At 49.3% G+C, this 24,913-nt stretch overlaps 1 protein-coding gene across 1 annotated transcript; it reads left to right on the top strand.

Annotated features, from left to right (window-relative positions):
* The first annotated feature begins 607 nt into the window (after positions 1–607).
* ubap2l (ubiquitin associated protein 2-like) lies at positions 608–24,149 on the top strand. Its single transcript, XM_083684750.1, is given in 31 exon segments — positions 608–760; positions 2,238–2,378; positions 2,995–3,072; positions 3,522–3,632; positions 4,147–4,321; positions 5,932–6,048; positions 6,510–6,555; positions 8,284–8,328; positions 9,608–9,717; positions 9,846–9,911; positions 10,064–10,116; positions 10,980–11,065; positions 11,170–11,350; positions 11,755–11,959; positions 12,239–12,543; positions 13,220–13,398; positions 13,857–13,932; positions 13,934–13,978; positions 14,373–14,412; positions 14,957–15,155; positions 15,924–15,993; positions 16,119–16,434; positions 16,748–16,836; positions 17,134–17,187; positions 17,415–17,496; positions 17,747–17,964; positions 18,128–18,233; positions 20,228–20,356; positions 21,740–21,807; positions 22,193–22,390; positions 22,565–24,149. Coding segments are annotated over 30 exon segments (3,642 nt in total). The 5' UTR covers positions 608–760; positions 2,238–2,279; the 3' UTR covers positions 22,661–24,149.
* The last annotated feature ends 764 nt before the right edge of the window (positions 24,150–24,913 follow it).

The following is a 24,913-nucleotide window of genomic DNA, read 5'->3' as shown; positions in this document are numbered from 1 at the left end:
GAGCAAAACATATTATGGAAAAATGTGCTAATCTACACAACGTTTAGCCGTGAAGAAGTGAAATCCGACACCGACGGCATAGAATCGACACTCTTTATTGAATCCTTGAATCCTACTTTACATTTAGGCCTACATTCATAATGTGAACAAAAACATCCCTCTTCCCTCTCCAAATGTAATATTAGGCAATGCAAGAGCCATTTAATCTACATCAACATTGTCTCAATGACATTTGTGACCAGGGCGACTGCCATGCCAATAGAGACATATAATTACTTTCTACATGATTATCTGACTGTATGGTTTACCTGTACTGTAGGCATACACACACACACCATCACCAGGTAGGACTTTGACAGGTAGGCAAATCTGGAGAGGCTATCATCACCCACCCCAGTTTAAATCTCGGAAGAATTTCATCACATCAACTTTGTTGTGCTATTAGGGGGCGATTTTATTGACGGATGTTGACATTACAGTTATGGTCGGTGATCACATGTCATGGGTCTAGTTTCCTTCCTTGAATCGCCCCGTTATCCCACGTGACGCAGCTCTCCGTGGTGTCAGAGTGGAACAGAAACAGGTAAATGCCGAGTCTCTCGCTTATTGTCTGCGCGAGTCGGTTCGGCGTGTTCCTACCGATAGGTGTATTCATTTAGGGTTTCGGGGTTTGATTCCGTCGAAATCCGACTAGGAGGTCGACAGAGAGACCGCTTGGTCGGTTGTGTAGCAGAATATCTGACATTCACCCGGGTTTCTGGTCAGTACATCGCCTCTTATTTATTTTCATTATGTTGGGCCTACGGGCCTACCTTGAGCCTCGGTATCTTGTGTTACGTTAACCCATCGCTTGCGTGCCGATGGCGAGGGGGGGCGCGTCGGTGGGGTGGGTGCTGCAGAGCGCAACTTGTAGCGAGCTAGCTCGCTAGCGAGCTACAGCTCCAACCGCTGACATGGGCGGTCAGTGCGATTTTGGTTTATTTCGGACGTGCGGTACCATAAACATGTTGACCAGCTAGTTAACTTTGAAGTGAGTCTACTGTGCTTCTGATTTTAGAGACGCAACACCAGCTAGCTGTGTAGCTACAATGGCTGCTGGTCTGTCTCTTATCTTCGCCATGAGGTTGAGGCGTTAAGGAGCGGAAGCCCCTCGAAATACCTCAACAGGGCTGGATGTTGATTCCCCTAAATTGCACAATAAGCATCTCCATCGCTAACCCGTATGGTTTACGATGATGGAAAAACATCATTTCTTGAACGGCCTAGCTAAATATTTGCTTGTGCAGTTTATGTAATGTTAGCCAACTAACTAGAGGCTATCTACTGTAACGTTGCTGTATATCAACACCCGATTGAACCATGTAGAAAGTGTGGTTTTAGATCGTTGTTCTCGTTAGCGAAGTTATGCATAATCAGGAGTAGGTAGGTATAGCAGCAGATAGCTTTGCAGCAAATGTGTGGCCAATGGACATGTCTGGCTAGAAATAAGGACAGCTTTTGACGTCGTTAGGGAGAAGTGCTCCTAGCTTTAGTAAAGCCCAACTCTGGCTGGAGCCGAGTCAAAATGTCAGCCACGGCAATAAATGGTCGACATATCCGGCGTTATTATTATTAGGATGCTACATTAGTACATTATTGTAAGGACTTGCGGGGAGGGGGGGGGGGGAGGCCGATTGAAAGATCTCATCACTTGTGGTGTTTCCAATTTCTCTCCGCTGTCACTGCACCTGACAGAAATGGTCTCCCTTGTGGTGGCGGGGGACGAGTCCAGCCTCTAGCACTAACCATCAGTTCCCGGGTTAAATCCCGCGTGGTAGAACTTGATGAATGTGGTCGGTAACGTATTCGGTCAGCAACCGGCACAGAGCCGCAGCTAGTTGCCACTCCTCTGCCTGTTTATCAACCCGTCCTTAGTTATTAGATGCCGAGCCTGGTTGGGGGTAGGACACCAATCCAGATTTGGACACGTTAATGATACTACAAAGCATTGATTTTCTGTAATTCCGTTTTTGCCTCTGTACGTTTTTAATGCTGAATAGATGGATACGATTTGTGTTATTGTGAACATCCTTGAAATTCCAATACCACTACATCACTGAGGTCCACGAACTGTTATGCTTAACCTTAGTTCTACTAGGCTACCAAAATGAACATGGAATGTTCGTTTTTTTAATGAATGAATGAATGAATGCAATCCATGATCATGACCAACCATCTTACTCTCCTCTCCTTGACAGGTGTTATTCCTTTGTAAATACTGTTATTTGTATATACTGTAAATGATGACGTCGGTGGGCGGCGGAAACCGTACCCGCGGCAGCTGGGAGCAGACACAGAGCCAGACACAGAGCCAGACACAGCACAAGCAGAGGCCTCAGGTGGGTACCAACCCTAACCCCTCAACCCTGCCATAATCCCACCCTAACCCTTAACATTCAACCCTAACCTAACCCCTCAACCCTACCCTAACCCCTCAACCCTACGAAAGGTTTGGTCAAACTTGGCCTTCAGTAAGCCAATAGAAAGAGTGTAGAAATCAGACAGTGCATAGCTGCCGCCCCCCCCCCGCCCCCCCCCCCCCCCCCCACACACACACACACACACACACAGGAACTATGCCTCACAGCTGTAATCAAATAATAACCAATACTCAGTAAATCCACTCCCACTAAGGCCAGGTTTGAGTCATTATTGCTCAATAGCCTGGTGATGAGGTTATCTACCTCCCTACCACACCAACCTAGCAGCAAGCATTGTGATGTCCTTGTGACCACACTTTCATAGTAGTGAAGACTCACTGAAATGTTGAGCCTGGCCACATTGACTAACCTGTGGAATTTCATAACAAGATTAATTTGACAGACATGTCTAGTTACTGAACAGCTACAGATGGCACATCTCAGGGCACTCTGTGGGCGGTTGAGGAAGTCTCTGAGATCATTGGAGGTGATTTTTGTTGGATCTAAAAGCTGGTGTTCCACTCTTGTCACCCAGGCCACCGCTGAGCAGATCCGACTCGCGCAGATGATTTCGGACCACAATGATGCTGACTTTGAGGAGAAGGTCAAGCAGGTGAGAGAGGAAACTGTGGCCCCGGCTCGAATACTTAAAATCCTTTTCATCCATCATTCCTTGAAGTAAATCGCCGATCCCACATGAATGGATTGGTTAAAGCGTGCTTCCACCTGCCAAGTCATATCCGATCAGTGATTTTTCTTGAAGGAGCTCAAGGGATGCAATGATGTGTTTCAATAGTATTAAACCTTTTCTCAGTTTGTTAGGAAGACGACTCCTCGCGTCCTCTCCTCTGTCCTCCGCTCACGTCCTACTAGAAAAGGCATTGGAGGAGAAGATCTAGGTTCCTCCCCTGACATATTCTCCTCCAATGCAATTTTTGAGGACAAAGCGGAGCGAAGGACAGAGGAGAGGACGCAACAGAGTCGTGTTCCTAACAATTGAAGAAAAAGCCTTAAAACATGGCCGACGTCTCACCCTTCCGTTCGCTTTCCCGTCCCGTCCAGCTGATTGACATCACAGGCAAGGACCAGGACGAGTCGATGATCGCCCTCCATGACTGCAACGGGGACGTCAACAGAGCCATCAACGTCCTGCTGGAGGGCAGCCCAGACACTGTGAGTGGGGGCTTTGTGTGGGGCTTAGTGGCAGGGGCCTAGGGGTTGGAGTAAACATGGTCCACCCAGGCCAGGGGGGGCTATTCCAGAGAGCAGGATCAGGGAACTAGCCAGGTACATATCCTGAACACAAAAAAACCCCAAACATTATGTGTTTGAGTTCATGTAGAAAGATTCATCAGATTCGGTTGATTTGGAAAGTTGGTATAATTGAGTCAATTAGACAACCTCAGTCACTTACTCATGTTCAAGTTTAGCTCCTTTGGTAAACCCAGAAAGAAAACAAGATGTTCATCAGAATGTTTTTTTCCCTATGTTTTTCCTTTTCCTAAGCTGGCTAATTTAGTGGTTCTGCTTTCTGTACTTATTGTAAGACGCGTTGGATAAAAGTGTCTGCTAAATGACTTGAGTCATGTTAAACATTTTAAATGTTTCTGGAACAAGACCCCCTCCCTCCTGCTGTCTCTACTATAATACTACCGATCTCTGTTTTCACCTGTTTCGTCCTCCTCAGGATTCTTGGGAGATGGTGGGGAAGAAGAAGGGGGTGTCGGGCCAGAAGGAGTCTGGTCCGGCGGAGGCTGGGGAGGAAGGGAAGGAGAACAGGGAGAGAGGAGGAGAGAGGGATGTGGCACGTCGTCGAGGCGGGGCCCCACGTCGGGGCAGAGGGGCCAGCAGGGGACGAGAGTGTGAGTCAAGATTATATAATCAAGATTATCATTTGTCAAAGAACAGATCTAAATCTGTGTTTTTTTTTTTTGATGCAACGTATAGGCTATGCCCATCCACATTAGACGCATCCATCGTCAGGTTTTCATCCTAGAATGTATTTGGTGCTTTTTAGCATTCAGCTCTGGTTATCACCATCACCCTGTTAACAGCGGAGCCCCGCCCCCTATCACCCACACTCACACCCACAGGGAGTAGAGGCCATTAGATTAGTGATTAGTGTTCAACATCCTTCTATGCTGTGTGTGTGTGTGTGTGTGTGTCGACACCAGCACATCCTTCCTATCTTCTGCTAGGTCATGAAGGGGGGCGGGGTGTGACAGAGAGTGTGTAACTGAGTACAAGTGGTAAACTCGCTCTTCAAGGTGAAACACCCACACCACCGAATTGCTAGCTTTTCAGTGGCGTCGCTGCTCGACACCGGGTTGTTTTTGGAAGGCCGGTGACGTGCGTTTGTAATATCGAGGTCACAAAATGGAGTCTCGGTGCGAGCTGGTGTTCCGCAGCAGTGTGACGCCTGTTACAGGTGCAATAGCGTTGCCTGTGTGAGATGCTCTGCCCCAGGTTCACTGGAAGAGAGGTTCTAGGTTGTCATACGAACCATTTGATTTTAAATACCCAGAGTTCTCCTCAAAGAATGTACTGTGCCACGCTAGGATCTTAGTGGCGACACTATGTAAACATTACAAGGCAAATGAAACTATATTACTCTCACTTAACACTTTATTAGGAACACTATACTAATACTGGGTAGGGCCTCCCTTTGCTCTAAAAACGGCCTCAATTCTTCGTGGCATTGGTTCTACAAGATGTTGGAGACATTCCTGGTCCCTGATGACATTGATTGCATCACGCAATTCCTGCAGATTTTTCAGGTGCACTTTCAAGCTGTGAATCTCCCGTTGTACCACATCCCAAACGTGTTCTATTGGATTCAGATCTGATGACTGGGAAGGCCACTGAAGAACACTGAACTCATTGTCATGTTCATGAAACCAGTTTGAGGCGAAGTTTGCTTTGTGACATGGTGCATTATCATGCTGGAAGTAGCCATTAGAAGATGGGTGGCCATGAAGGGATGCACATGGTCAGCAACAAATAGGCTGTTGCATTCAAGCGATGATTGATTGGTATTAATAGGCCCAAAGTGTGCCAAAAAAACATTCCCCACACCATTACACCACCTTCACCTTCTTAGGTGTTCCTAATAAAGTGTCTGGTGAGTGTATGTTGTAATGACTGAGTAACTATCTTCGATCGGCAATGACATCGAAAGTGAAAGCGTTAGAATGTTCCTCAGTGAATTCAGGGTTTTTTAGCTGCTCTTTTTGCGCATTTTACCACAAATAAACGTGAGTCGGGTTTTAATAATAATAATGCAATCCAGCGCCAAGCTGTTCAAACATCCTGGGGAGAACCCTAAATACGTGAAGCGCAGCGACTGAACAGTAGACATGCAGATAGGTTCACTTCAACACCACTTGCTGACCTCACCCACCCATCCTTTGTATTCCCTCCCTTGTCTAATATCCTCCTCCTTCCTCCTGCTCCTCTTCCTCTCCTCTGTCAGTCCGTGGGCAGGAGAATGGTCTGGACGGGGCCAAGGCTGGAGGGATAGCAGTCCGGGGCACAGAGAGGGGCCGCAGGGGGAGAGGCAGAGGACGAGGGCAGTCCCACGGAGAACTGAGTGAGTCCACGTTTTGATTTAAACTTTGATTTCTCCAGGTTAGTCTCACTGAGGTTCCATCTCTTCTTTCATGAGAGACCTGGTCTCTGGTCTGGACTGCTTACATATGTGCACCTTTTTATGGTGTTAGTATTTACTGGACTGTTTTTGCCTGCTTGCCTGTGTTAAATATTAATTATTATATGTATATATATAAGTATTTTTCGTAATAGACAAATAAAGTATTAATTCATTCGTAAAGAAACTTAAGATCTGTTGGTTGACCCCTAGATCTGACAACTAGATCTGTTGGTTGGTTGACCCCTAAAGTGTCACATCTCAGCTCTTTTACCTGCATGTACAATCTTAATTTGCATTCAGGACCTCAAGGCTTCCCCAGAGGCAACAGAAGTGTTTTTTTCAGTGGTGTAAGCTTTTTCTCTCTCTCTGTCTGTCTCTCTCTCTCTCTCTCTCTAACCCAGGGGGAACTGGCAGGCGAGGGGGCAGGTTCTCTGCGCAGGGCATGGGGTAAGAGAACACCTGTGTTGTCACAGAGTGGATGGGGAGGGGAGGGGGGTGGCCCTTCACGCTCCCTCCTCCCACACCTGTTGCCATGGCTACCAGAGAGCAGGACCCGCCAAGCCTATTGTTTAGCCTTATTCCAAAGCAGGAAGAAGAATTTGCATCAGCCAATAGTCGTGAAGGAGTGGGTTGAACTGAGCGTATTTGAGTTATGTAACTATAACTCGACCCCCACAGTTCCTTTGTGTCTAAATATAGTTTATTTTATTGCATCAGGATCTAATATTGATAACCTCCCTTGTGGCCTACATGTAACTCGATCGATCAACATTGAAATCGCTCCATATGGGTCTGCTTTCTGCCTGTCTGGCATATGGTGACACGGGTCTCAGTTGTGTGTTCTTATTTTGGGGTTTAATGGGGCACGCGTGTGTGTCTGTCAGTATGCAGTTTCTCTTACCAAATCCTGGTCATTGAGAGCCCTAGCTGTCATCACAAAGGAAGCGGTTAGCCTACGGCTAGGCCCTAGCTTATACATTCAACTCCTTTGCCATTGATCAAATTAGCACGTTAGCAAGCAGCCATTTAAAACGGCTTTGTTAATTCACAATTTGGTCTCTGTAAGACGCCATAAGACACTTTTTGTTTGTTTGTCTTGTTTGTGCCTATATAATTCCTCCTGGCTATGGGGATAGAAATGATATCCCTATAAGATGCTGTACTATAACTAGGGTTCTCAAAAGCCAGGCGTATGTGTGGGTGGGTGGGCTCCGTCTGACGGGGCCGCAGGTTGAGAAGCTTCCTCAAAGACGAGCCTGCATGTCATTTTCACCTCTTTTTCAAACAACAAATGGTGATTTATGTCTTGAAGCACCTGTGTGTGTGTGTGTGTGTGTGTGTGTGTGTGCGCGTGCGCGCGCTCTGCTGTGAATGGGGGGGGGCTTGACTGACTGAGGGACATGAAAGATGAGCTGTAGCTCTCAGGAGGATAAAAGATGTAACTGATGTCTTCATCGCTTCTACTGCGTCATTCCATGATTTAATAACACGTTGGGACAGGCTTTCTTAATGTTATTCAAAGGTTGTTTGGGGACACGGTGTAAGTGGAGAAGGCTAATGAGTTAGCAGTGGCGTAACTGCTACTGTGTGTGTGTGTGTGTGTGTGAGTGAGAGAGAAAGCGAGAGCGGGTTTGGCTTGATTTGGATAGCGACTAACCTTGAGCGTGAGCGCATAAGCTTGCATAGACGGCCACGGTGTGCGCGTGCGTGTGAGTGTGTGTGTGTGTGTGTGTCCAACATGTCCTACTTTAGGGTGTGTTGCTTCCGCTGCTGCTCGTGTGTGTGTGTGTGTGGCCTTCGGAGCCTGTGTTTTGCAGTTTGCATGATGAGTGTGTTGATTGGTTGATCTTAAACTGTGCTTCCTCACCTGTTCAGATGACAATGGAACACAGTTAAGTTTTCTATGAGTGTGTGGCGTCTCTCTCCTTCCTCTTTTAGACCACCTACTGTACTACACTTGCCCCCACAATGCAGTGCTCACCGATTTACTGTGTGTTTACACGAGTGTGAGCGTAGTAGTGAGTGACTTGTTGTCCATGCATGTTGTTCTCCTCCATTCCCCCTGTAAAAATCAATAGTCTCTCTCTCACACACACACACACACACACACACACTGCATCCCCCACTGTCCCTGTTGTGCTGCTTGTAATCGTTGCTGTTGTTTTTCCTCTAAAGCCAGATTGATAAGGGGCCCAGATATGATTTTTCAGGAGACGAGAGGTGAGTGCACCGCCACTGGTGTGTCAGTGTGTCAATCTTGCTATCTGTGGGGGGAAATTTGCCAGCTAATGCCACGAGAGAGAGGGAAGTAAAAGACAGGAAGAGACAGAAAGAGAGAGAGAAAACAACAGGGTATCATAGAAGAGCTAGCATGACATGAGTGCCAGCGACGCACATCCCGGTAACATGAAATGGCGTGAAATGAGGGCCTGTCTCTTGAGCTTGAGTGAGTAAACCTGTTCTTACACACACACACACACAACCCTTAAGGAGCCACTGCTGTCCTGTTCAACATAGCCACAGCAGTGCCACTGTTATGGTGGTGTTGTCATGGTGAAGCTAGTCAGATATGCTAGGGTATGAATGGTAGAACCTGCCAGTGAGAGCCCTGATGCTGCTGATGCTGCTCCTGCTGTTTATCTCTCTCTTACTGCTGTACTGCTGCACCAGGTCCTAGGCTAGCTCATCACTCAGCATCCCCGTGACCCAAGTGAGCCCGCAAAGCGAGAGACCAAGTTATTTTAAGGATATGTGTGTGTGTGCGTGTGCGTGCGCGTGTGTTTTTCCTGCTTCTCTATAATTGTCTCCCTGACTGAACTGAAGCCATGCAGCGATGCGTCAGACGTGTGAAAGACCACACACACAGCGAGGGGCCAGAGAGAGAGAGAGAGAGAGAGAAAGATAAGAGTTGAGGAACAAGTGAAGCGCTGCCTGGACATTTTCCGCATTCCTGGTTGTCTCTTCGCCCTTTATTTTTTTTAGAAATCTGCCTCTCTTTTTTGTTTTAGTTTTTTTTTGTTTGACGTTTCTCAAGATGAACGTCGTTGTGTCTCTGCATCACATCAATCTCTGCTATCATCACTTCCTGTTCCTGTCTGGCTGTTTCTACTTCCTCCCACAGTTTAATTCCCCCCCCCCCCCCCCCCTGTCTAATGCTGCGTTTCTATTTCTCCACCCTTCTCCTGATGTACGCCCTTGTGCACTTTGCCCCCAAGTGGATTTACATAGGATGGATTGATGTAAGAAAGAGCCTATGCTTAGACCAATCCTATACTTTTTAAATCCAGAAAGTCCACAAGTGCATACTTGTTGGATTGGTGTCAGAGCCTTTGCTTGGACCAATCCTACGCTTCTTTTTAAATACAAATCCATGTGAGGAAACAAGTGCGTACTTCAGGGTGAAGGGTGGAGAAAGTGAAATGGGACGTGGCCTAGCCTAATGCTCCAGTGTGTAGGATGCAGGCGGCTGTGCTCAGGTCCCTGGTCTGGTCTCTTCCAGGACCTTCAACCCAGCGGACTACGCCGAGCCGGCCCAACCAGAGGACAGCTACGGGGGAGGGGGCAGCACCTGGAACAACACAGGAGCCCTGGAGCCAGAGGATGGAGCCAGTACGTCACAACAACCGTATCTAGGGGGGTCAGGGGAGGCTGATGGAGGTGGAAATTGGAGGACAGGCTCATTGTAATGCATGGAATTACATGTCATGCCTTCTCACCCGTCACTTTCCTCTCTCCAGGGCTGGAGTACTCTGCAGGAACCACCGAGGGAACAAACTACCAACCCAAATTTGACTCTGCTCCTGGTAAGACTGATATGATACCAGCCTGTCATCTTTTCAAACTTGCCGTTTCATCTCGGTTTCAGTTTGAAGCCCTGTTAGCATTGAGCTGTTGTTTCAGTTTGAAGCCCTGTTAGCGCTGTAGTTAGCATTGAGCTGTTGTCTCTCATTCCAAGGTGCCTGGAGGAACGCCACAGAGGAGTGGGGCACCGAGGACTGGAATGAGGATGTAAGTACCACCTGGAGCGGGAAACACGGGTCCAATCTCAAAGGGCTTTCCTTGGTTCCTCTGGTTCGCGCTCTCTCCCTCTCCATGTCTTCTTCTGAAAACACAACTCCTGGCTTCCTCTCCTTTGTCTCACTTCACCCTTAAAAAGAATATGTAAGGGGGGGTACCTAGATCTTCTCCTCCAATGTGTTTTCGGACGTGAGTTGAGGACGGAGGAGAGGACGCGAGGAGTTGTCTTCCTAACGATTGAGAAAAGGCTGTTGACAAAGTCCTGAGGGGAGGAACCTAAGATGTTCTCCTCCAATGAGAGAGAGGATGTGAGGAAGCAAGGAAATACCCCCTTAATCCCTAGACAGTGTGCCTCTTCTCCTTCCCATTTGTGACACTTAATTTAGGGGTGTGCGCCCTCTAGTGTTTATGCAGGGTTTTCCCATACATGAAGCGTGCTCAGAGCGGATCATTCTAACTTTATAACCGCAGTCAAAACAGTAAAATGACTGAAGTCACCACGCATTTTCCCTACTGAAGTTCTTGTATGGGCAGAAATACACGTGACGAAGCTGAGAAGCGGGGGGAAATGTTTTAGCGGTATTTTGACGTGAAATCACCGAACCCTGTTTATAACTATGGGTTGCGTCTAACCAAAGGGTTCCAGGTTTCCAGTTAAACTGTGGCTTCTCTCGTACCTTTATAGGCAGCACTTTGACTGGGGAAGAATCAGTCAGGCATCTGCTTCAGCCTAATGTTGGTCTTATATAACGGTAATGCATTTAAACCAGGCAGGATCTCTTCAATGCTGATTAGCTGATCGTAATCCATTTGTTCTTTCTCTCTCTCTCTCTCTCTCCCCCCTTCCTCTGTAGTTATCCGAGACCAAGATATTCACAGCGTCCAGTGTGGCTACCATGCCTCTCCCCCAGGAGAATGTCACCATCACTGCAGGACAGAGGTGGGCCTGGTCTCACACACACAAGCACACTGTTTCATACCATAGTGAGTCAGTACAGCTGTTCTGTTGCCCCTTCTCTGACCCTCCGCTCCGCTCACCTGCAGGATCGACCTGGCAGTGCTGCTGGGGAAGACCCCCCCGTCCTCCTCCTCTGAGGCCGAGGCCCCCCCCCAGGAGGCCGCCCAGCCCCCCTCCCTCTCCCAGTCACTGGTCTTCAGCAACTCCAAGCAGGGCGTGCCCCTGTCCCAGGTCCCTTCCAGCACCCCCTACACCCAACACAGCATGGTGAGAGCACAGGGGGTACACGCCCCCTACTGAGACTGACTCATCATATATTAAATTTAATCTACATTATATTGAATCTTTATTTCCACAGGGAAATCTCATTGAGATCCAGACTCTCTTTTACAAGCGAGCGTGACCTGAACGGCTAATGGCTCATACATGTTATTGATGTAGCACTCCTCTGGGACTCATAGACTCTGACCAAAACCCAAAGACACTTTGAACTCAGTTCTATTCCTATGTACAGTTCTGTATTCTTGCTCCCGCCCACATTAAGACACCGGCAGATTACAGTCCTGTTGTCGGATTTATAAGTCATTCAGAAACCTGCTCTGTTCTGTTCCGGTAACAGTGATTCCAAAACCAGCACTGTTCCAAGTCTAACCCCCTCCTCCCCCTCCCAGGTCAGCATGCTGGGCAAGGGCTTCGGGGAGGTGGGTGAGCCCAAAGGGGCCGGCAGCACGGGCACCACCAGCGGCTCCCAGTTCCTAGAGCAGTTTAAGACGGCCCAGGCGCTGGCCCAGCTGGCCGCCCAGCACTCCCAGGCCGGTGGCCCCACCACGGGGCCCTCCTCCTGGGACACGAGCCCCGCCGCACGGGGCCAGTACGGTGAGGAGACGCTATCCCTGCTGGGACCACAGAGACAGGCAGCGGGTGGGCAGAGTGAGGTTAGAGGGGTTGGCTAAAGAAGTGTGACTTAGGAAAGGGCGGGAAATGCTAATGGAAGTGATGTCGTGTCAATTTTTTTGGAATGGTTTTCGATGGGTTTAGATCTTACATTTGTTGACTGGGTATAGAAATTAGTTTTTGAGGTGCCATCCTTCTTTCCATGTCTAATCCTTGACCTCCTTTCTCTTTCTCCTCCTCCTCCTTGTTCTCTCCATCCAGACATGAAGGCCCAGCAGGAGCCAGTGGTCCACAGCCCCTTCACCAAGCGCCAGCCCTACCAACCCACCTCCTCTGTTCTGGAAGCCTTCCTCCCCCCTTCCTCCTCCTCCTCCCTGCCCCCACACACCACCCCCTCGCCCCACATGGTACACCCCCCAGCCGCGTCCTCCCTCCCCAAGATGGGGGTGCCCCCCCTGGGGCAGCAGGTGTCCCCTGGCTCCTCAGACCCCCAGGGCTCCAGCCCCTTGCCCCTGCAGCAACACAAGCTCAAGCAGCAGAAGAAGAGGACCTCCATCTCCACCAAGGTAGCACTCGCACACTCTCTCTCTCGCACACACACACACTCTCTTGTACTCACACGCACACACACACACACTCTCTCTCTCTCGCACTCGCTTATGCTTTGTCTGGTTCAGCAGAGTTGGAGATAAACAAGTACATAGTTAGTGTCTCCCTGTGCTCCTCCTCTCCTCCGAGTCTTAATTACTACTTCATGATTGATGCACGAGAGGCCACGCTTCATGGTGAATAAAGCCACCACTGAGGGTACTGTTGTTAGGCCCGCCGTGAAGGGGAGGGAACCCCACAGCTGTGATTTTTATTCACCAGAAAGCACAGCGTCACGTGCCTTATTGCTTTTATGCACAAAAAAAACGGTGTCAAGAAAACAAGGCCTTATGTTGTTATTGGGCGGATAGATTGTAGTGTTTTCTGCACTGCGTTTAGAAAAGATGGTTCTCCAAACGACCTGTCGTCAAGGTAGTGTGATGAACAGATCTTGGTCATTCCAGCGCAGGGATATCACCGTAACGTACGGTAAACGGGAACAACGCCTCTCAGCTGTTACTCTTTCAGAGATTAAAGCTCGGCTTCAAACGTCTCTCGGCCAATCACAATGCTTGTTCTGATCAACCCGTTGTGTAGATGTTAATAACAGGCAGCCCACTCTTCCTCCTCCTCCTCTTCCTCTCGTTCCTCCAGATCCCAGCCATGGCGGTGGAGATGCCGGGTTCTGCAGACATCTCGGGTCTCAACCTGCAGTTTGGAGCGCTGCAGTTCGGGTCAGAACCGGTTCTCCAGGAGTACGACAGCACCCCGGCCACCACCACCACCACGCCCGGGGGCCCGCCCCAGAACAGCCTCTACACCAGCCCCAGCAGGTGTGTGTGTGTGACCCCCCCCCCCCCCCCCCCCCCCCCCATGTGAAAGACACAAGCTTCTACCATTATACCCAGAGGACGTCCTCAAGGTCTGAGGGCGACACTTGAGTTTTCATGTCTTGCTCAGGGCTACCTCATCACGAGAGCGTGATTCTAAATCACCTGCATGAGCCGAACGCAGACGTAAGACAAGGATGTCTGCGTGTCTGATCTATGTACCATAGGGAAGGACTACTAGTTGTTATCTCATCATGCCTACAGCATACTGATTTACCATAAAACCTGTATTAGATGCACTTGAGGTGATTTGATATCATCAAAACCAGTGTAGCGTTTTTACTTATACAGATAAAATATGATGTGCCCTTGTAGATTCATTGGCATCATTAGTATATGCCTGCAAATGAGTTATTGAATGACTTGGACATTGTTTAATCCCCCCCCCCCCCCCCCTCCAGCGAGTCGACGGCCTCCCTCTCCAACCCCAACCAGATGGACCTGTATGATCAGAGAGCCCCCCAGCCACGCCGCTACCCCCCCCTCCCTCTCCTCCTCCCCACAGAAGGACATGCAGTCCAAGGTGAGGCTCCTCTCTCTCTCTCTCTCTTTCTTTCTCTTCTCATCTCTCTCCTCTCATTCCTCTCCTCATCCCTCTCTCTCTTTATTCTTCTCTCTCTCTCCTCATCTCTCTTCTCTCATCCTTCTCTTCTCTCACCCCCCTTCCCATGACTTTTAACAACATGCGAGTGGTGTTCCGTCATACACTAACGTGTCTGTCTCCCGGGTACATACTAAGTCTTAAGGAGTCTCCCTGTCAGTGGGGTTGGTCTAGGTCCGGGAAACCACCCAAACCAGTTCTTTTAAACTTCTGTCTTTACCCTCATAACATCCCATACGTCTACCCAAAGTACTGCTAATATAAACGTCCTGGCTTTTACCCTAACAACCCCAACCTGAATGCTTTTTTTTTACAGAACGGATTCAGTTCATTACAGACGACGCAATCTGTGGAAGGTGAGCGAGTGTTTTTGATTGGCCATGTGGGTGTGAAGTGGAGGGAGGGTTGTGGTTGGCATGGCAGCTGTATTGGGCTAACACAGACCATGTTACAATGTGTAACCGGCGGGGTTTGAACCTGGGACCTCCCACACGGAGGCCACAGGCGTCAACCGTTATACCAAGAGGACATCCTCGTGGTGCGAGGGCTACATCTGGGCTTAGTAGTCACAGGCAGGGCTACCTCATCACCAGAGTGTGATTCCAAATCACCTCCGCTACACATGTGCATGGCCCGGATGTAGTTCAGTTGATGAGTACTCATCAGTATCAGCTCCCTTGACTTGGCCTCCTGTTTATTGGTAGTTTTTATTGGTGGTAGTTTGTTATGACCACTCAGTGTTCCTGAGAGGGTAAACAGTTGGCCATGGCAAGGCTTTAAACAACGCTCTAGTTGGACAAGATGTGTATTCCAGAGCTGTCCATTTGGCTTGGCTTCAATCCCAGAATCTCTGTCTGTCTGTGTGTCTCTCAATCCCCCCCCCCCCCCACCCCTCTCTAGCTGCAGCAGGCTCTGCAGTGTCGGTGAAGCCGGCCTCCGATTCGGTCGCTACAGCGTCAGTCTCCAGCATGGCCAATCTGACGGAAGTAGGTTCAGGTCCCGCTTCCTTGTTGAGCACATCCAATCAGACGTCCCTGGGTGCTCTGGGGCACAATGAAGACCTGCCCCCCAGCGCCATGCCCCCGCCTCAGCACAGCAGGTCAGATGATGTGCATGTCTGCGTTCCTGTTCTTGACTCGTGTTCATTCATGTCAAAATGCGCCAAAGAATCCCATAAAATACCGCTAACACATTGAATTCACTAAGGAACGTCGTAACGCTTCCACTTTCGATGTCGTTGGAGACCAAAGATAGTTACTCTGTCATTACTTAAATGTATAGTATCAGTTAGCCTTGGAATGTTTACGTAGTGGTGTCGCCAAGTTGACAGCGGGGCGCAGTGCCACTCATTGTTTGGGGGTGAACCCTGGCTGTACACGTAGAGCTGCGTTCCTGTTCTTAGCCTCAGCAGTGTTTTATCTTTGAGGTTTTTATCTCAATCTAAAGTGAGAGATGAGCTCGTGTTAAATGTCCTTTTTTGGACTTGTATAAACTTGAATTTAAAGAACACGAGGGGGTGTGGTTGAGGGGGGTGTGTCGGGTTGGAAGGGGGGCGGGGTTGGAAGGGGTGTGTTGGGTAAAAGGGGGGTGTGGTTGCAGGGAGGGGAGTGTCAGGTTAAAGGGGGGTGTCGGATTAAAGGGGGTGTGGTGTAAATGTTGCAGAGATGTAAAACATGCAGAGATCTAAAGTGTATTGAGCGCTTGTCTTAAATGTCCTTTTAAACTCCATAAACTTGAATTTGAAGACCACATGAAGTGATTTCTGTGAGAAAGCATTGGCTTTAGTGAGATCTGAAGAATTGGGATTGTGTGTGAGAGGGAGTTTGGTTTGTTCCTGAATGTGATTGTATGTTCTTCTCCCCCCCAGCTCTTCCCATTCAACGCAACAGAACAGTCTCGCTCAATCCTCAGTGCGCACATCCAGCGCCAGTTTGATGGTGAGCTCACCGCGTGTGCACGCCCGCACGCACGCATTTGATTGCATTTCCTGTGACAACGTTTGCATGAGAGACTTCTTCTGATCTGTCTTATCGTAACCACGTCCTCCTCTCTCTCCATCCAGCATCCAAGCATGGACAGCGACTCCAGCCTGCACTCCTCCTCCTTCCCCTCCACAGTCTCTGCCGTGGCCTCCTCATCCGCCCCCCCTTCCTCCTCCTCCTCCTCTGCGGTGCAGCAGCAGGTGTCCCTGGTGGGCACCCCTCTCTCCACGGTGAGCCCGGTGACGGCCCCCTCAGGCCTGGGCCCGGTCAGCAGCCACCTGGCTGCCATGGGCCTGAACACGGCCGTGGCTTCCATGGTGCCCCCCGCCGGCCTCATGGCCTCCACCGCAGCCCCCGCCGCCATGTCCTCCTCCCGCAGCTCCGCAGGCTCCTCAGGTCAGAGATGGGGAAGGGGTGGGGGGAGGGGGTCGGATTGAATGGGTGTGGTTGTGTGTGTGTGTGTGGGGGGGGGGTGTCGGGGGTGTAAATGTTCGACATGCAGAAGGGGGGATATGAAAACTTATCTCCTCGCCATTTCTCTGGTTATGTTTTGATATTTTGTCTTCTATTGTTTTGCACCAGTCAAGCTTTGTGTGTGTCCGTGTAGGACTTTGAGCATATAATTGATGCTTATAAGCTCGTTGGTTCTAACCTCGTGGTAGTATTGTCCACATGTGACGCTGTATTGATGTAGCTCTTCTCCTCGCAGGGAAAGCACCTCCTAACCTGCCCCCTGGAGTGCCCCCCCTGCTGCCCAACCCCTACATCATGGCCCCCGGACTACTGCACGCCTACCCTGTAAGTCCTCCTCTCTCACCCTCTCTCCCTCCTCATCTGTTTAACTACTTTACTGAAGTACTACTCCCCCTCTCTCTGTTCACCTGTTCAACTAGTTAATAAAGTACTACTCCTCTCCCCTCACCCATTCAGCTTCTTCATAAAGTGCTCCTCCACACTCTCTATTCTAATTTAGCATGCTATGAAGCATCTATGGCATGGAAGTCATGCATACCATCAAAGAGTGGGCCACTAATGTCTCACTCATTGTGTTTCTCTCTCTCTCTCTCTCTCTCTCTCTCTCTCTCTCTCTCTCAGCCTCAGGTGTATGGCTATGAGGACCTTCAAATGCTGCAGACCAGGATACCACTGGTGAGTCCAGACAAACTGGGATTTAATCCAGACCAACTGGGTCGTAATCCATACATGGACCGATAACAGCCGTAGACCAGTAACTCAGACATCACCTGTAATGGGACAGAAGCTCTTCTCAGTTCACCAAACTCTTCAAATAGCATCTGTGTTACTAAATGGTGGGATTAATGTTAGATTACGGGTCATTTCAGCAAGAGAGGATTGACTGAGTGTTTCTTCCTCAGGATTACTACAGCATCCCGTTCCCCACCCCCACCACTGCACTGACTGGCAGAGACGGCAGCCTGACCAATAACCCCTACTCTGGTAAAACCCTCTCTAACCCCCTCCTCTACCCCCAGCAAGACCTCTCTAACCCCCTCCTCTACCCCCAAACACCCCTCCTCTGGTAAGAACCTCTCTCTAAGCCCTCTACCACCAAGATAGACCTCTCTAGCTGGTGTTCTTTCAGACCCCAGGTATCGTGTTTGTTGTCCTCCCCTCTTACACTCTCTCTCTCTCTCTCTCTCTCTCTCTCTCTCTCTCTCTCTCTCTCTCTCTCTCTCTCTCTCACCAGGCGACTTATCCAAGTTTGGTCGTGGTGAGGCGTCGTCCCCGGCGCCGGCCACCACGCTGGCCCAGACCCAGCAGAACCAGAGCCAGAGTCACCACACCACCCAGCAGCCCTTCCTCAACCCCGCGCTGCCACCCGGCTACAGCTACACCAGCCTGCCCTACTACACGGGCGTGCCTGGCCTCCCCAACACCTTCCAGTACGGCCCCGCCATGTTCCCGGTGAGGACACGCCGTGTGTGTGTGTGTACACTGTTTAGAGAGAGAGGCAAAGATAGATGTGAGTGGACTAACTTGTGTGGTCCTCAACCAAGTCTAGTTCATTGTTAAAGGGGGTGTGTGTGTTCTCTCTCTCCTCTAACCACCTGTGTGTGTGTGTTTCCAGGTGGCTCCTACCTCGTCAAAGCAGCACGGCCTAAACGTTGGCGTCAATGCCTCGGCCACTCCCTTCCAGCAGGCGAGCGGCTACGGCTCCCATGGATACAACACTGGTAAGACGCTAAACACACACATCAAGGTACTGCGTTTGTTCCGAGGGGTCATACAAGTTCAGCTCTGAACACTTCAGCCTTTTCTCAATTGTTAGTAACACGACTCCTAGCCTGCTCTCCTCTGTCCTCTACTTGCGTCCTACTAGAAAAGGCATTGGAGGAGAAGATCTAGGTTCCTCCCTTGACATATTCTCCTCCAATGCTTTTTGAGGACAAAAACGGAGAGGAGGCAAGGAGTCGTGTTGCTAACAATTGACTTTAACGTGCAGTATATGGTGAAGTCACGTTGATGGTCGTTGGGTTTGACTTCCAAATCCAATTTGAATGAGAGGGCACATTTCATACACAGATACACAATACAGTCAATATGCTTTACAGGAAAAATACAAATACACTTATTGAAATGGCTTCGTGTTACGTTGAAAACCTGTGTCCCCCCCGGCTGGTTTGGCAGACTTGGGGGGGCTCTTTCACATATCCACTGTTACCTCTCCTCCAAAGGCTCTCCCCTTTTGATGAGTTGGGTTTGAGCTTTGGGACTGTTGTGATCGACCCTAGGTCTAGGTAGATTAGATTGCACGTACTACACACTACAGAACTGACTACACACCTCCGTGACCCCAGGGGGCAGTGTTGCTCACATGTCACTCACTGTCAGGTGTACTTTTTGCCTGAAGGAGATGGAACAGAGGGGTGTGGCCATTCTCTACCATTTTCGACCAAGTCTCTTTGATGGTGTCTCTAGTTTGGCCTCGAGACAAACAAGGACATTTATGGACGAGCAGAAATCCCTTCAATCGTTCATATGAAAATAATTATATAGTTTACCACCATCATTTTTAAATACAAATCTGAACAACAACAAAGGTTGGAGCTGACCCAGAGGGGTCCACCGCTACAGGTCTGAGAACAGAGGTAGGAGGACGCAGTTGAGCACATGTGGGGCTTGACAGACACACCCTGACATCCACGTTAACACTGCATTGAATGCTAGGCTAGTTAGCCTCATCTTCTCCCCTAGACAACGAAGCTGCGGTCGTTTGAGGGCTGACGGTAGGCTGCTTCGTAACGCTGTGAGACCAACTGCCACCACGGGGGGGCGGGGGGAACCAACTCTGCTGATGAAGACTTGATGCCTAAACTTGCCACAGTGACTTCCATCATCGCATTACATCATCTAATTTGTCTTCATTTGAGAGTGCTGGCCCCAGGCCAAATGTTTTAAGTCTTCATGTGTGATGTTTGCCCTGAAAATCCTGGAGCTGCTGCTCCTCACGTTGGTCCAGAGGAATGTGGGAGTTGGATTGTTGGTTCTGGAGCTCTCTGGACTAAGTTCTGAACGGGGGAGGTTTTTCCTTTGTACTTTTGACCTTTTGAAAGAACCTTTTCTCTGAACAGGGATTTTATGACTGAGTCGATGGGGGGGGGGGGGGGGGGGGGGGGGGGGGCTCTTCTGTTGCTGTCCGCCATTGCTTGCTTCTCCTCATTCAACAAGTGGAGTTGATCTTCGGGCTACACACCATTCTACACGGAGGTCCTCCTAGCTCCTAGTCTCCCTCTGCACCAAGGGTCCTCATCTCTCCATCTCTCAATCACTCTTATCAATCCATCTCAAAAACCTCTCCCCTTCATCCTCATCCCTCTCTCTTGGGGGGGTCCCTTCCTTCTTTCTTTCTTTCTTTCTTTCTTTCTGTCTGTCTGTCTGCCTATTCTCTTCTTTCACCATCCTTCCCTTCCTTCCATCCTCTTTTCTTCACCCCCACCCCCCACCACCACCACCTGCGATCACACAACCCCACCCCCCCTCCTCCCCCTCCAGTTATCTGCGCAAATCTGCACCATCTGCCGCTTACTGCCTCAAACACCCCTACACCCCCCCCTCACCTCCATCCTCCTCACCCCTACCTCCTGCCTGCCCTCCCTCCCTCCCTCCCCCACCCCCTGCCTGGTGTGTCTAATGCTGTGGGCTGCGGCTGTGTGTCTGACTGTTGCAGGCTATGAGGATATGGGCCAGGCTTCGGGGAGTGGGGATTTCTGTAAAGGCGGATACGGCACTGCCGTGGCCGCCGCCGCCGCTTGCGCGCAAAACAAGCCCGCCAGCTCTGTCACCGGGCCCGGAGTCGGTGAGTGCCGCCACACGCCAAACCCCCCCCCCCCCCCTCCTCCTCCTCCTCCTCAGTCACCACCTCCCTCCATCCTTCATACCTCCCCTCTCCCTCATCGCTGCTTACCGCGCCTGAGAGGAATCCCCCCCCCTCCCTCCCCCCCATCTTGATCTGACGCTACTGTGCAGTCTACCGCAGCCTGCCTCTCTCTCTGTCTCTCTCTCTCTCTCTCATATGACTGCCTCCATCTTGTCTTATGACACAATTTCCTCCCCCAGGACTACTCATCACCGCTCACACCAATGGTGTCACAGGGATCAAATCTCCTCAGCCAATTACTGACACGGAGCCGTTTTTAGGCTTCCTGATGATGGTTTCGTTTGTGTTTTTGATTTGTGTTTTGTTATGGCTGAGCTCTCCAGGCTCTGTACAGGGCCGGGTCAATGGAGGGCTGGTTGGTCTCAGAGTTGATGAGTAGCCCTGGTCCGTCAAGCCCAATGCACCCCCACCATTCTCCCTGTGCTGCTCGCTAGCCGTGTGTCTGTGTGTGTGTCTGTGTGTGTCAGAAGTACATGTCTGTCCTGCTAGCCTGTGGTTTAGGAAGGATACACACCCAAGTGGCAGAGATGCTCCTCAATGGGGGTCTGAGAATACCGGTTGTGAAGGGACACTAGTGCTGACGACTGGAAATCACAGCCAGTGACTCAAATCACAAACACACAAGACCATTTTTTTTCTTCTCTCTCTTTTGGAAAAACGACCAGAGCAGAAACCTTGAGCTCAGAGAAGGGTACGGTTCTCGTAGAAGCACCGTGATTCTTCCATGAGGTGTGTCGATGTCAGGTGTAGGTCAACACCCAACGGTGAGTCACAACCAGAGGTTTTGGTCTCCGGGTTGAGTCTCTCCACCACACTGCACACCGGTCAACCATGTCCTGCGTCACCACGGCGATACAGGGGGGCAGTGTGCGTGTGCGCTAAAGGGTCGTCATGGCAGCCGTCAACAGAGACAGTCACACCTCTGTCACTGTGTTGGCCAACTGCAAGTGATAAGCTGCTACACAATTATTATTTTTTCTTTCTTTCCCCCTCCCTTCTTGTGTTCCCCTCCTTCTTTCTCATCCCCCTCTCATCGCTCTCTCTCACTGCATTCCTCATATCCGTTGACGCCTCTCACACAGTTCAGAACTAGAACTCCTAGTGAACCGTCTTCTAGATTCTAGAACACTGTGCCTAGCGCTCTCCTGTCTCACTGGACCAACCTGTGGATCTGACGCGATCTGTCGCCGGATCAGGGTTCACATTGGGGTTTTCTTGCGTCTCTTGCAGGGGTTTGACTGGTAGATCTTGTGAAGTAAACCTGCCCCTCCCCCCCCCCCCCAACCTCTGTTTCCTCTGCAGGAGTCTCTGTGACGTCAAGCAACACGGGGGTACCGGACATTTCAGGGTCTGTTTACACAAAGACGCAGGTGAGAACGCTACGCTCACAAACATGAGATCAGAACATTCTAGAAGATAGCCGATTGGGTATTAAAGCTCTGCTTTTTGAATGACAGAATGGTTGTTTTTAGTGTGAATAAACGGCAGTTTGTGGTCACAGGTGTACTTGAAAGAGGTTCCAAAGCATATACTTGCTGTCGTTGGTAGATATGCCTAACCTAATATAATGCGTTTATTTTGTAAATCGCTTTTCTCATTACTCAAAAGACACTAAAATGAGTAATGCTCATGCTTCTATCCCGTAGAGTTATAAACTCTAGAGGGAACACTCCTAAATGAGCTGTGATGACATGGAAAGATGGCGTGTTCCTAACTCTCTGGTCCGTCCCCCTCCTTCCTTTGGTCCCTTCACAGCAGTCGTTTGAGAAGCAGGGTTTCCACGCCGGCACGCCCACAGCCTCCTTCAGCCTGCCCTCGGCCCTGGCCAGCGGGGGTCCCATCAACCCCCCCGCCGCCGCGGGCTACGCCCCGGCCCCCTTCATGCACATCCTGGCTCCGCACCAGCAGCCCCACTCCCAGATCCTGCACCACCACCTGCAGCAGGACGGACAGGTAGTGTGTGTGTGTGTGTGTGTGTGTGTGTGTGTCCGTATCCGTGTGTGTTCGTGTGCGCTTAATGCCCAGATATAACCCCAGTACAAAGTTTTTCTTCTTTGTGATTTAAAGGTTTGAACCTTGTACTGAGTTGCCATCTTATTGGTGTTTCCCTGCTTTCTCTCCTGACAGAGTGGAGCTGGACAGCGCAGCCAGAATGCCTCCCTTCAGCAAAAGTCCCAGATCAATAAGTCTGCTTATAATAGCTACAACTGGGGGGCTAACTAACACCCGGCCCCCTGTGTCCCAAAGTCTGGCAGAAGGTGGGGGGGAGGGGGGCGGCTTCCTACCCCACCCCACCCCACAAGTGGTCTCCATGTAACCCCCTCTCTCCTACAGAAATCCCCCCCCTCCCCCACTGACTCTCTCTGCCCAGCACACTTGCAGTACTCCCCCCCCCCCCCCCCTGCAACAGGTGGCGCTGTGTGGAGAGAACAGGCACTGTAATGTGACGAGGAGGGTAGGGGAGAAGTCTTAAAAGAGAGGGGGGTGGAGTTAAATGGTTATAGTAACAGACTGTTAAGAGGTGAATATTGAGTGTTTGGTATCGTGTTCATCCCCCTCCCCCCCCTTCATTCTCTCTGTTGTATGTAACATAGAGCTGTTTTCTAAAAGAAAGAATGTTTTCTTTTGGTTGGTTATTTTTGTTTTTGGATTGTTTTTGTTCTTTTTTTGTTTTTGTTTTTTTTTACTGATGGGGAGGAACGCAAGAAAAATCTGAAGTTTGTGGGACAGGCTGGTTTTCTATTTCTCACCTCCCCACCCCCCCCTTTACACTTGGTCAACATGTACCCCCCCCCTCCCCCCTCCCTCCCTCCCTCCCTCCCAACCCAATACCCTAACACAGATTAACTTTCCTCTGTTTCGCATTGCGTTTTTATAACATTTTAGTTTCATGAGAGGATTCTCTAAATTGGCAAAGGAGTTGTGAAGTTTATTTTTTACCAAATATAGATATATATAAAGAGATATAAGGGAGCGCACTGGCGTGGACTAATGTGGGGAGTGTGTTTTTTTTTTTTCGTGTGTGTGTGCGCATGTGTATACACTGGGGGGCCTGGGTGTGTAGTGGTCCTCTCGCTACTCCCAAACACAGGATCATGAGTGAGGTACACACCCTTCACATTCGTACCATGGAAAATAATTTCCCTCAATCATCCTATGTTGTATAATAGCATTTCTCCTTGAGTAAAAGTTTGTAACCTTTGTAGATTTGTCAGTTATTCTGCAACATGCAACAGATGGCGCTGTACAAGAGACCAATATGCACCCGTTAACCCCCCCTTGTGTTTAAGTTAGGTTCTTTTTCTAAGCCCCCAACCCCACCCTCACACACCTGCCCCCCCCACCCCTCCTGTCCCCCAATATATTGTTATTAGGAAGTCTGCAGCATTGATTACTGATGGACAGAATTGTACTATTGGGTTTTTTGTCAGTGATTTTTTCTTTTTGTACTGTGCGTTTTAAAAAAACAAAAAACAAAAAAAGAATTTAAATGGATAAACTTGTCTTGTACATATATATATAAAAACACAAGTACTGTAGTCCTTGTTTGTTCAATGGCTCCCCCCCCTTCTCAAATCCTCACAGACTTGTTAGCTTTTTTTGTTTCATAATGTTTTTTATTTTGTAAAAAAATATATAAATATTAAGTAAATAAACAGGAAAAAGACATTTTCATCATTTTGGATGTGAATGTCTTTTTAAAAAAAAACAACGTTATTTTTGTATCTCATGTGGCTTGTAAATACAGCAGTTGTCTTATTGGAATTAGTTTGACATGAATGGCCAACCTCTGTCTATCATCCTGCAAGTTATCCTTGATTCAACAATTGGGAGAGTAGAATTAAATTCAATCAAGAAATGGATTGTCTGGAAGGATAGGTCATCCCAGGGAGGGGGGGGGGAAGGGGGAGGGCTGGGTTGTTGTCTAATAGAAGTTGACTCTGGAGGATCAGCAGTATCAAATAAAACTCAGAACACAACAATTGTTTCTCTATACATTTGCATGGTGCATATGTTTTGTTATTTTGTGAGTTAAAGCTTATATAGTGTGTAGTGCATTCATAGTCCGTCACGTGATCAACTCAGAGCACTTCCCAAATGTGTAAAACACAATCCATTGGTTTTTGCCCTGAGCTATAGGCTATATTTACTGACCTATGAATTTAAGAGGAACATGCACTCACCCCAGTACTGCTGGCCCTCTGGAAGTGAACATGCCCATTGTAGAACCAGACGGGGACATGGGTTCAACTACAAAGATCTAAATCAGGTATCTGTGTTTTATTCCTGTTTATCCATCTCACGACCCATTGGAGGAGAAGATCTAGGTTCGTGGTCGTCTGTGGCTCAGTCGGTAGAGCATGGCGCTAACAACGCTTAGGTTGTGGGTTTGATTCCCGCTGGGACCATATATACTGAAATGTATGCACTCACTGTAAGTCACTTTGGATAAAAGCATCAGCTAAATAACATATA

This window comes from Argentina silus, assembly GCF_951799395.1.
Source record: "Argentina silus genome assembly, chromosome: 14".
In the NCBI taxonomy this organism is placed as follows: Eukaryota; Metazoa; Chordata; class Actinopteri; order Argentiniformes; family Argentinidae; genus Argentina; species Argentina silus.
This window is presented reverse-complemented; position numbering and strand designations above follow the sequence as displayed.